Here is a 13559-nt window from a genome sequence, read left to right as displayed (position 1 = left end):
TCTCATAGCTCACCTTATAAAGTAGATTTATTTCCTTAGCCCCGTGTTCCTGCATCAGATGTATCCATATGAGAGATTCATAAGCATTCTCAAGTCATACGTGAGGAATCGGTCTTTGCCTGAGAGTTGTATCGCGCAAGGTTACTCTATAGAGGAGGTAGTGGAGTGATGCGTTAACTACACAGACCCAGATAACCCAATTGGTGTGTCTCATTCTCGCCATGAGGTCATGACTCGCAGGTCAAGGCATTCTAGGGAAATATGCATTACTCCTGAGCCAAAGGCATACGACTAAGCTTATTTCCTCATGTTGTAACAAATGAGTGAAGTGTCCTCATATATCGATGAGCACAAGCAGTTGCTTCTTCAAGAGAATCCAGGGCGGACCGAAGGGGAGGCAACATATGCAAAGGTTTAACACCTGGTTTCGAGACCGAATCAATCAATCTAGTACTCCTACAAGTGATTTGATCAGGAAACTAGCAGTGGGTCCTATACACACAATTATAACATATCAAGAGTACGATATAAATGGTTACACATGTTACACGGTTGCCCAAGATCAGAAAAGCACATACCAGAAAAGCATTGTCCGTATAAATACTTATGATAACAACATGCACAAGAGCACATACTATGGTCAGATAGAGGAGATCTGAGAATTGGATTACTTGGGATTCAAGCTACCTCTGCTTCAGTGCCATTGGGTACATGGGACAAAGGGCATTACAAAAGACAAGTATGGATTCACTAGCTTTAATCTTAAACTTGTCGGATATAAGGACAAACCTTTCGTACTCACTAAACAAGTTACCCGTGTGTTTTATGTGACTGACATGACAAATAAGAAACTTCATGTACTTCTCATCGGGAAAAGATGGGTCGTCAGAGTTGAATATGTGGTTGATGAGGATAAGTACAATCAATTTGATAAAATCCCCCCTTTTGCTACTGCAATCATGCAACAGGTTGCACAGAACGAGAAGACTCCATACCGGTATTTCGACCATAACGAAGAGATCCATGTCAAGAAAGCACGGAAATGACAAGTACATGCTAAATGATGCATGAATCAATGTAACCTCAAATTTGTAGTATTTGTAATATTTAGTTAAATCTGAATTTCATGTGGATTGGCACCCTAAGTTACGATTTTTTATGAATTTATGCAATTGTAAATAAATTTATAAAGGAAATAATTAAATCAGAAGGAAAAAAGAAATTCTATTCTTAAAAAATATCCCAAGATCCCTCTGAAAGTCATTAGTAACGGATCGTAAACATATTAGTGACGGGTGGCAGATACATTCAAATGAGCATTTGAGAGGTAGGTTATTCACTCGAATCTGGTCCAAACATGTGTTTTTATTGTGTATTTTATTTGAAGTTTGGATGCATTGAGAGATTCTAGTTCAGCAAAATCTTTTTCTTCTCACAAGATAGTTCGTCGTTCCCAATCTTTTCTTCAGTGGAACATCCAGTGTTCAGAGATCTTTCAGCCTTTTTCTTGTCTCTGTGCAATCATTTGGTGCTCATATCTTCAAATCGGCTCTTTTTCACATCCTCCCGAACTTTAGTCCGGTGTTCTTTCTTGTCAACAGCGGATCATTTGACGTTCAAAAATTTTATCGAGCCCACCTGTCATATCTAGATCACTAATATGTGTCACTAATGACTAAGTCATAGTCATTAGTGACGTATGAAAACTATAACCCGTCACTAATGACCTGCCTATATAAATGGTTGCCAGAACCCTAACCTGAATTTGCCAAAGTCCTCACCCTCTCCCTCCTCCTTGACGACGCCTCCACCTTGCCCTCCCTCTCCTCCTTGTTGTTGCCGACTTGAGAGAGCCCACTGCCCCCATCCATCGTTGCTGACCTGAGGTGTCATCACCGACCCAAGGGAGCCCGCCGCATTGTGCTGTGAGTTCTTTTGGCCATTGGTGGTCATCTACTGCTTGAATGCTCAATGATGTTGTGAAGACATTGAAATTGGGCAAGATTCTAGGTACAATAGCTCTGAACCTGTTAAGTGTTGTTCTAGTATTTTGATTGCATATACACTAAAATTGGGAAAGATTGTAGGTATAATTGTGGTTTACTCATGTCTGATGATATTGAGAACTTGCACCTAGTGTGATAATTTGTTAATGAACTCAATGCGGCAGTAGCAGACCTATTTCTAGACAGAATTGGTGTCTTTTCTTCTATAGAACAATAGATGCATCTGTGCTCTATTTCAGTTTAGAAAACCTTCCAGGTTTTGTAGCTAGTTGAGGTCTTATGTTTTGCGCAATTAATGATGTGCAAACTGGTACAGTTAGGGAGCAGGGATTTCTTAGCCCTGGGGCCAACTGTAATGATCAAATTGAGAGCCATGATTATATTTAATTCCACTATCCAGATTTGGTTCCATGTTTGTATGGCTCTTTTACATGATATTGATGTTGTTTTATTCAGTTATGCCATTACTGTCATATTATTATCATATCTCTTAATATATTCTCTGCTTCCATTTAGTGCCATTATTTCCATATTAAAGTTTGCTCAATGTTCTTTTAGATTCTATTATGCTGCTCTTTACCAATTACTTTCAATTATGCAAGATCATGCCATTAGAATGCTTTTGCTTCAATACATATGTTGTTATCCATTTTTGCTTTGATGATGACATTTAAGAAATTAAAACTAAATTTGTAAGAAAATCTCATATATGAATTCAGGTTGTGTAACCTATTACGTCGTCTCCTGTTCGGGAGTGTTCGATTATAAATATGACTTGACAACTCATAATATTTATAAGAAGATGCTCATGAATTGTCCACATATTTTGGATAGTTCAAGGATATGTAGTCTGAGTAGTAGATTTATGTGTTCTTGTTTGATTCTAGAGAGAATTTTAGTGGTGTCTCACTGTTGTTCTCCGGATTCACACACTCTTGGCTCATTGTCGAGACATCTATTTGGAGAACAGTATGGAGGTGTTATCAAAATTTTCTCTAGAATCATACAAGAGCATGAAAACCTACTTGGGTCACATATCCTGTAATGGGATTATGACATATCTTTGTCTATTAAAAATTAGCTAGGTTCCTTCGCTTTATATAAGAAATACATCATATTTTCATAAATTCATATAAAAGTAAATATAGTTACTAATATTTATACAATTATATCTGCATATTTCGTATCTATTAGATATCTGCCAACGAGTCTCCATTGGGATCCTCTGACGAAGGGCAAGCTCCTAGTTAGATGAGTGCCAATCAAGTCCTAGTGGAGCAATAGTACAAATGCTAAGGGCACATGCAAAGTGGCCGATGAACAAGATTATCGTCATGGAAATCGATGGTGACGGCATGCCTACTGAGAAGAAGGACCTGCACAGGTTGCGGAAGCTCGCATGCCTTAATGCTCGGGAGAGGGTGTCAACGACCCTTCCAAAGTTTGATGATCTCATTGTGGCCCAAAAGAACGCTTTGTTCAATGATGGTATCAATACGTTTCTGGAGTTCTTGGAGAACATGAAGGGGAAGGGTTGCAAAGCTGCTAAGAAAATGATCGTCAAACTTTGGAGAAGCTACAAGAGCAAGCTTGTGAACAAATATATGGCAAAAGGGTGGAGCCCTTCAGCAAGTACCCATATATAAAAAGGGAGGATTTGGAAGCTTCAATGGGGTTGAAGAGCTCAGAAGCATTCCAAACGAAGAGTTCAGCAAAGAAGCAACTTCAGGCAAAGAACAAGCAGAATCACAACTTGGGCACAGGAGGTTACGTGGGGAAACAGAATAAATGGTAGATGGAGGATGAAAAGTTGGCCAACGAAGGCTACGAGAATCCTTTGTTGTAATTCCTGGGACGATCGCAATCGTATTTGCGAGCTAGGGGTAAGCTACCAGATAGTGGAGAAATCATCTTCCAATCCGGCAAAATCGAGGGAATCGCTAAAAAGGTGAAAGAAATAGCAGCCCAATCCACTGAAGGTTCATTCACCAGAGTCAGGGAACATGAGGAGCTCTTCACTACACTGAGAAACCCTGAGCACCCAGGTCGCGTGCGAGGCGTGTACAGTTTCTAGGGCTAGAAGTTAGGCTTCCCCGAACACATCGAGATGTATAAGAAGAGGAAGAGGTTGGGTCCAATCAATGTGCAAGCATTGACCTAGTCAATCATGGAGAGTGTTTATCAAGACCTCCTACAAATTTTTGCGTCATAGGGAGTCGTAATTTCTAGTGCACCAATGAGTGATAGCCCCATTGCTGGACGAAGGAGTAGTCAAACCTCCAGGGAGGTCAAACAACATGTCTTCTCTCCATCCATGGAGCCGGATACTATAGACCTTCTCAATGGGCAAATGCGATGCTCGCTAGTCATAAGACTTGGTGGCTACCAAATTAAGGTTGCAAAGGGTCAGGTGCATCCAGAGATCCAGGTGTTACATATAATCCCGATACGTTCTGGTTATGTTGTGATCTTTGTGGATTTTGTACATGCCAATGTCGTGGACACAGATTTTCCCATCCCCCATCCCAATGATGAGATCCGAAAACTGGGTGAAGCTCATCTTCAAAGAATCCAATGGAAGAGAGAGACATCTTGGTGGACACAGAACCATCTAGGAGTGATCCGCCTAGATGTTCAAGTGTACTGAATTTCCTATCCCAACCTCAACCTCGAGGTGATCCAGTTGTGTCGCCTTTTCCCACTCCACCATCTCCAACTATGGAACCTGAGGGCAGCCTAGAGAAGAAGAAGAAATCCAAACCAGGGTCCAAGAAGCAGCTAACAAAGAAGTCCAAGTCCTTTGGTAAAGACTCAAGCATCGATAAGCGTATGATAGAAGCAGCTTGGACTAAAGCTAACCCAAAATTCCAACTTGGGAAGCCCTTGCTGATGGCAAATCCACTGCGGAGGGTGATACAACCTTATGTCGAGTTACATAAGTACTACTTGTAAGGTTGTAGAGTGAAGAAGAGTTCTGTTGTCATCCAGTACAAAAATCATCACTTTTTAATAGGGACGGCTATTTTCTCGTGGACTTCAACGAGTTATACAACATCTTCAACCTCAATGGTCTAGACGTGGGGTTGCTGTCATTCTTTACACTGTAAGTCCTTTCAAACTAAACATTATTAATTATTACCATTAATTCTTCAATCTAACTAGCTTCTTATCTATAGATACTTGGTGCAAGAAACGAGAAAGAAGGAGCCCTTCAGATTCCTTAATCCCCAAATTATGACTATTTCTGTGATGGAACAAGATAGGGAATCATGTAGTCGAAGAAGGACTACTGATAGTCGCCCACAAACAGGTGGCCATTGGATCCTACTGGTCATTGCCTCCAAGTGTAACTTGATCTGTTACCTCGATTCAGCAAGACCAGTAGTAGTACGTAATGGTGAACGGAGAGTATGTGACTATACTTTGGTTAAATAAATCTTCGATGAGTAAGTTCTTCATGACTTAGGTTACATATCAAACTTTTCAAACTTTTTCCAAATGTTGACTAATGGATCCCTCTTTGCATGTAGGGCTTTTGACACATATATGCGTTGTGATCCAAAGTACAATCTAAATGAGCCCCGCACACTGACACATAAGACCGTCTTCACGGTAAGTATCAGCAAACATATTTGCAAATACTCTACTACTACATCTTTTTCTTTAAAACTGACAGTTTCTTTTCTCTCCAATGCCACGAACAATCACCAGGCAATATCTATGGCTTCTACGTTACGCACCACATGCTGCTAGTCATGTCAGCAAATGATATGAAATCCCTAGATGTAAGATAATTATGTATAGTCTTTTTATAACTGCTTTTGTTCACTTAATATCCGATAATAAAATGAATTTGCTCAAGCTAATTGCATACTTTTTCTATACTATTTTCATTTAGTAGAAATTCAACATACTAGACGGCAACATCGAGGAGTTTCAACATTCGAGTACGGATCGCCTCGTTCGTAATGACAGAAGTCATCTCTTCGAAAGTTGAGTTCCATTGTAGGGAGACGACACACTAACTTGATATGTTTAATATATTTTATTGTACTTATGTGATATGTTCCATTGTACTGATGTGATGTACTAGATATTGTCGATGTACTGCTGTGTTTTGTTATAATGCCCTTTTATATAGACTAAGCTCTTGTATATGTTACTTGATATTGAAGATGTGGTCGATATATGCATATGTATGTTACCTGAGCTCTTGTATATGTTATCTGATGTCGAAGATGTGGTTGATATGTGCATATATATGTTTCCTGGTATAAAATATTTGCAAGAGAAGATGGCTGCTAAATCCTAACATTGCCTCAAGATACAGCCAGAAAATAGGTAAAACCCTTCGAGGCATGAGTACATTATTGATGGGTGAAAACATCACGCGTCACTAAAGAGATCATCAGTGATGGGTTGTAAACTCACACGTCATTAATGACCAAGTCACAGTGACGGATGCGTTTACCACCCGTCACTAATGAGCGAGTCCTTGTGACAGGGTGCGGTTACTACCCATCACTGATTACTGAGCGTGTGAGATTACAATCCATTACTATAACTCGGTCATTAGTGACGGGCAACATGTCTGCTCAGACCATAAGAAACGCACCTTAGTTGTAGGTCTCAACTGTGACCCGTTATTAGTGACCATCATTAATAACAGGTCGGCACCGATCACTAATGAATCATCATTAGTGATGCATTCGGAGTAATAGGTATGAGACCTATCACTAATAACGGTTGTCATAAGTAACTAATATATTTTTCTGGCGTTATGATCAAGGTATGCCAAATGGTACTTGAACTGGTTTTGCATGTAGAGGGAATTATTTGCCCGGTTTCAAAATACAGAGGGAAAGTTGGACTAATTATAGAGTTGAGTAACTAAATATGGACTTTTCCCATTACTAAATTAGACCCGAAGTGTATAGGGGACGGTAGGTGAGATACGTAGAGGTGTTAGAATTAACATACCAAATGGCAAGAATTAATCTATGACGACTCACATGTGCATCGATAGTACTTACATACCTTGACACGGTCATGCATGAACGAACTGTTGGCTCGTAAACCGTACGACCGGTCTCAAATTTTGAGTGGTAGGTGCATACCAAATGGGAGGTCAGCTAGTCGCCTAGTCATATTCCGAGCTAAATTATCTATCAAAGAAGTATTCCGGGCAAAATCACGACCACTTGGAACTTTCTCAGAACTATGTTTTCTTTCATTGTCTAGAAATTCCCAAACATTTGGGTAATTAACCGAAGACCTTAACCAAACAACCCAGAGAAAATGAAGACACTCCAGCTGAAAATTGTCCTGGTATTCATGATATCTGCAGTAGTAAATTAACATCTTGAATCTTCATCGTGTAGTAGTCAACCGGTCAAGAACACCTATATTTCTTTGCTGAAAACCTGGAGAAAGAAATGGTCGGACCTGAAGACCAGTAGTATTGTACACAGGCATGCAGGTCTGATCACAGAGAGGCAAAGGTACAATAGAATATGTAGCATTGGGAGCACATCTATGCACTACCATTACAAAGGAAATGTATCATGCCATCTTCTCTCATCCATCTGAGCACAGAAAATATAGCAATAGCAATTTTGTGGGGCCCTGGAGGAAAAGAAAAAAATTGTAGTAGAACATCGGTCTTGATTTTTTTTTTAAACTAAAAGTTCAAAGTGATTTTGCCAGATTTTTGTCACTAAAATTACAAGAGATTTGTTGACACCGAACTCCAAGCGCACCCGACAAACTTTATAACCTCCTCCTCTGGCTTTCCTCTCCCACTCCAACCTCATGTACGTGTTAACCCAGCCTCCAAGCTCCTGGCACCGCTAGTTACACCCGCTGGCGCGCGCGCGCGCTCCCACCTCCCAAGAACTCAGCCAGCAGGCCAGCTCACCGCGCCGCCATGGGCAACGCTCTTGCCGGCAGGCGGCGCGCGGCCAAGGTGATGACGGTGGACGGCGCCACGTTCCGGTACAAGACCCCCGCCACGGCCGGCGCTGCGCTGCGCGGCCACCCGGGCCACCAGCTGCTTGAGTCCGAGGAGGTGCGCCGGCTCGGCGTGCGCGCGCGCCCGCTCGACCGCGACGCGCCGCTCAAGCCCGGGAAACTCTACTTCCTCGTCCAGATCCCGCGCAGCGCCGCCGTCGTGGGCAGCGACGCCGACGACCCGCGCGCGCCGCGCAAGACGTGGTCCGGCGCGCTGCACGTCGGCGCCAGGGAGCGGCTCGAGAGCCTGATGCTGTCCCGCCGCACCGTGTCGGACGTGGCTGCCTTCATGCCGTTGTCGGCCACCGCCAGGGCGGCCCCCGGCGGGTCGACCCGGCCATCGTCCGTGGAGGTCGGCGTGGACGGCGCCGTGCGGCTGCGGATGCGCCTGCCCAAGGCCGAGGTGGCGCGGCTCATGAAGGAGAGCAAGGACCCCGCCGAGGCCGCCCAAAAGATCATGCAGCTCTGCCTGGCGAGGGACCAGGGCGCGGCCGCGCCGGCGCCCCCGTCCTCCGTGCCGGCCTCCGCGCTGTCGAGCGATAAGACAGCCCTGAAGAAAGAGGTGAGCATGCATCTTCCTCCATGTCCCTTTCCTCAACTAATCATTGCTGCCATGCATGTTGCATCCTTTTTCCACAGTTATACTGTAGTAGTCCTCTGAGTTCTAGCTTAAATTAGGCTCAGCTGATTAAGGATGCCTCTGACGCTAAACTACTGCTAGGCTTCTAGCAAAAGTTGATTACCATCGACCCTGACAATCCGATCACTATCTCTACTAACGACTAACGCCCAGTTCGAAAGCCAACAACTGATCAACTCAGGAATTTTTAGGATATATGATTTCGATCACAATCCCTAGTTACCCAACCGTACCCACGACGCTCCCATCCTTGATATTTTGCTCGACGGGGCTAGTATCTCCTAGTGATCTCGATCGGTCCTGCGGTGATCTTGGATCCGTGGCAACCTCTAGTCACCGACCCTTTCCATGCCACTTTGACTTTGCTTCGCACGCGCGTCGCTCGAAAAACCTCTCGATCGCCTCACGTGGTGTGCCGCCGTACGTGCGCATCAGTGCATGTGTGGCCGGCGCATCAAGCCAAGGTGAGGCAGCAGGCAACCGAACCTTCTCACTCCTCCGATGCATAATAGAAAGAGGCTGGTGCCGCACGACACCGCAGGGAACAGCGAACAAGAACGCAGGGAACAGGACAGCAGCATCTTCACACCTGTATTATCTTGGAAGCTAGTATGCGTAGTACTCCTAATTATACACTTCACAGCGCATGATACGTGTCTGCCCAGGCATGTGAGCATAGCTCTGTTTGGTAAGGGTAAATTAGTTTAGGGCCTTACTACCTCACTGCACCATGGGCCAGCAAAGCTTAAGGCCGTACTCTCTTCGGTCACAAAGAGCGTCTTTTTAGACATGTCACCAATACGCTAATTTGATTATTAATTATTAGTATAAAATGTATGCAGAATATAGCAAAAGTAAAATGTTTTGAATCTCTTTTTCAAGAAAATCTATCTATACTATTTTTAATAGCTCAATCAAAATATTTAAAATATATTGATTGGTCAAAGTTTAAACGTGTCGCAACCCTTTTGCGACTGAGTATTATCTAGGAGACAAGTCAAGCCAGTGAGCCCCAGTTTTCTGCTCGAGAAGAAAAATGGCAGCTTCAGTTTGGTTTTGGTAGTAAGTGGTCATGGTAGCCGAGCAAACTACGGTCTTCCCTTAACAAACCCAGCACAGGATTCTACTGATTAGCGAGCGCGTAGCCTGCTGATAGCTCCACATCAAGACTATATCCAACGGATTTCTTTCGTGATTCAGAATTTTTTCACAAAGAAATTTTCATTCTTTTCAGCGCTCTAACAGTTTCTCTTCACGTTTCTTTTCACGAAGAGATTCCCAAAATTATTCACTACATAATGAAATTATCTCTTCTTTTCCTTTACGAATTCCTTCAAATAAAAATTGTTGGAGATAAAAATAAATAAAAGGAATGAAAACAGAGAAGAGAATTAGAAAATAAATGAAATGAAAGAAAAATGATTAGGATGGTATAATGCGTGCATGTGCTTAAGATTCCGGCCGGGTTTGTTAGACTAACCACGAGCGCTGTACCACGGCTCGGCGACCAAGACGGGCCGTGCTGCAGCGATCAGGAACTGTTCGTCACGATTGGTGAAGAGTCGTCCTGGTTTGCAAGGACTGATCCCTCCTCCGGTCAGGTGACGTTTTCAGACGTGTGCAATGCACTCAATACCCTTTGGTCTTCGGCTGTTATATATTTCTGAATGTTAATATTATGCATGAGAATAGTATTTGTAGAGAGGTTTCTCTCGAACTACTTTATTGACGGTATAATGTAATTTTACTAGGTTTTGTAAATGGGCTACGGTAAAAATTAGCGATCAAAAGTACATTTGTTGGATCGTGTCGCTGTCGAAGTAATGAACTGATAAGCCTCATTAGGTTGTAAGCAATACCATCAGTCCTTGTAGCGTTTACTACCTCCTGACGTCCAAGTCGTCTCTGTCCGGGCTAAGGACAATCATGAAACATAGCTTTGCTTCCCGGTAACACAAAAGAAAGGGAGAGTATACAGTGGTTGACAATGCTTTCCTTTCAAGGGAAATCTCTCAGTTGTCAACAAGGCTTTCAGCGGCCCATCCCAATCTCTTCTCCGTTACCAAAATCAGCGATACCCTCTGCTGATTCATTACATCCTTCAATTTCTACATTGCATCACATATTTCTTAATAAATAAAATACTGCATTGCTCATTCACGAGGAAAAAAACCATTGCATCACACGTTCTGATTTGTTCATGCTTTTTGAAGCTTGGGAAAAAAATCTGTTAAATTTACACCTGTTTCCCCCCTTGTTGCAGAAACGGACGAGGTTTGTGACAGTTCCCGACGTGATCATCGGATGACACAAACGGGAGCAAAGTGTATAACTATTTTCCCTTTCTTTTGGGGTTTCTCTTTTTGGTCGGTCGATCTCTTCAGCAAGAGGAATTGCTGGGGTTTGGAGCATGAGAAGCCGCTCGGATAAATATGTATGGCTTCCTATCTCCCCAGTAATTCTCGAGTCCTAACTAGGCAATTCTCCAAAAAAATAAAATAGAGAGAGAGTCGTCATCTCCATCTTTGCTACCATAGGCAGTAGTTTAAGTAGTGAAAAAGAAAGTAGAAAAGCTTACGATGTTGTGCTGTACTCTACGTCTGTACTGGTGTGTAAAACTAGCTTCACTTTTGATCAGTATGATCAGAGAATGTATATATGCGTACTATTTTACTGCTCCAGTCAGTTCCCGCTCTTCTCCAGTGCGTTTTATCTTCTCCTACGCATGCAGTTTCACATTGCCCTTTTTTGACCGCGGTGATTTGCGATGGGTCCGACAGCGACGCCGGAGTAGTTTTTGCCCCCGGCGAGAGGTCGAGTTGATGTGCGCTGCTGCGACGGCGCCGACGCGTCACGCGTGCTTGCGAAACCGATGTACTCCCGCCGCCGCGCGTGGCCGTCGCCGGCACTGCTTTTGATCCTGGTCATTTTCGACAGGACTGCTGCTGCTGTGCTGCATCAAAGTCGGCAGCAGGTGATCCTCTGACTTCGGAACCCCGGCGTCACGTCGTGCAGTCAACCTGGATCTACCGTCCCTTCTATCCAGCCGCCCCCTTTGTCTCCTTTGCTTTCGTTCTCTCCACAACAGTTCGCCGAGGAAAATTCCCACCACTGCACCTGCACCTGCACTGCTCGTCCTTCAAGCCTCAGCATTGCCACCTTTCCCCTCATCATCGGCGCTGCCCCCTGCCTCTCTGCTTCCACCAGACACTCAAGTCACCTGAGCCATGCGTGGAGGCCAAAGTCGAGCTAGCCGTTAGATGAAACGAACAACAAAATCTGGTCGACTGGTGAAGTTAGAGGATCCCGATCTGGCGGCCTGGCGGCGGAGTAATTCCGGACAAGAAGGTGAAATGATTGGTCACCTCTGTTTTTTTTAAGGAAGGCAACTCAGTCCGCATATCTACGGATCATCTATGGATCAACTGAAAGAAGCTTTAGCATAGGTCAGCCCATGAGGCTAAAAGAGGCCCACTAACATGGGTTACAACCCATGAGAAGGTAAGTTCTTTCTTTTTTCTTTTCTTTTTATTTGGTTTTTGTTTTTATAATATTTATTACAAATTTATTGTTTTTATTGATTTATAATTTTGTGCTAGGCCAGCAAAAGATGAGCCCAACAAATTGTTAGCCCATCGTGAAGCAAGAATCGTGCGCTGGGCAGCACGGGCCGCCTGCCCCACCTACTCTTGTATTGCGTCGCGCGCTTGCGACAAGTGGGAGCATGACTCGCTTTCCAGTACGTCGCCGAGTGCGAGCTCCGGCGCGTGCTATCCTACCACGGCAACCAGCCTTCCAACGTCTCTGCCGCCACTGCCTACGATCGCCTATCCCCGACGACACCAGCACGCCGCCGCTCGCGTTGCCTTGCATCGGCAGGCAACCCGCTCCCCACGGCCACGCACGGGTTGGTAATGGCGGCTCTCGCGAGCAAGCTCTTAGGGCTCATTGGTTATCCATATCGGAGGATTCTGATTCGACGGATAAAGAAGCATGTTTGATTTACCGTATATATTGTTTTAATTTGATTCGATGAATGCAAATACATATTTATGATATGGACTAAGATGGATGCTTCAATTGAGTTCGTTCCATAGCCTGGCTTGATCAATAAAATCTCTTGTATCCGCTTGTATAAGTAGTTTTACTTGTTAGTGTTATAAAATCATTTTCATACCAGCAATTAATTAAAATCTCAACTCTTATATCTATTTATATAGTCTCAGATTCGATGAACCAAACAGAAACTTAGCTCATTCTATCTAAACAGATATAACAAATAAAACATTTTTTTTTAAGAAATATAACTTTACTCAGTATATTTCTCCTCAGCTTATATATCGGTCCATACGAATAACCAATCACACCCACCACGCCCGACGCTCCTCGTAAAGATCACATGCTCCGTTAATCAGGAGCCGGTGTTATGGTCGTTAAGGAACTTAAGGAGCAAGGCAGCCATGGATCAAAGGAGCTCTGAAAAGCTAGCATGACTAAGGCCGATGGTATAATCACTAGAAGGGAGGAGGGCTTCTTTTTTAAAAAAAAAAAAGCGTTGAATCGGGACCCATTTCGCCGTTCTAAAGCATGATTGGCGCCTTTTCAATCGTCTGTGGGGATAGCTTCTGTTGAGGACCTATCTTTCCAAGCACACGATCCATACCATGACTCATCGCACCCGGGAGAAACAAAGACCCTTCCAGACAGCCACTATCGGTGGCTCACGACTTGTTGCATTCTTGCTGCCTGTGATGAGTAAGCTCTCCGAAAGCGACCATTAACCGCTTCTGGAAAGTAAACCGCAATTTTTTGATCTTCATGGCGATGGCTATTGCCTAGCCCCTTCATGTACTGGTTCATTTCCACGAAAATCGCGGGGCATAATTTGTAAGATAAATCAGTAG

General features: G+C 43.7%; 1 protein-coding gene across 2 annotated transcripts; it reads left to right on the top strand.

The window, feature by feature from the left end:
* Positions 1 to 7800: 7800 nt before the first annotated feature.
* On the top strand, positions 7801 to 12332 carry LOC133897977 (uncharacterized protein At1g66480-like). 2 transcript variants are annotated; one of them, XM_062338819.1, is made up of 3 exons: positions 7801 to 8577; positions 12041 to 12156; positions 12255 to 12332. In XM_062338819.1, exons 1-2 carry the CDS (start codon positions 7933 to 7935, stop codon positions 12131 to 12133), a joined length of 738 nt encoding a protein of 245 aa, XP_062194803.1. In that variant the 5' UTR covers positions 7801 to 7932; the 3' UTR covers positions 12134 to 12156; positions 12255 to 12332. The 2 variants fall into 2 exon arrangements, with proteins under 2 accessions (XP_062194803.1, XP_062194804.1); XM_062338820.1 differs by lacking the exons at positions 12041 to 12156; positions 12255 to 12332 and adding an exon at positions 10919 to 11336.
* Positions 12333 to 13559: the final 1227 nt, after the last annotated feature.

This window comes from Phragmites australis, chromosome 17, assembly GCF_958298935.1.
Source record: "Phragmites australis chromosome 17, lpPhrAust1.1, whole genome shotgun sequence".
Taxonomy (NCBI): domain Eukaryota; kingdom Viridiplantae; phylum Streptophyta; class Magnoliopsida; order Poales; family Poaceae; genus Phragmites; species Phragmites australis.
Note: the sequence above shows the minus strand (reverse complement) of the source record. Positions and strands in the feature narration are given on the sequence as shown.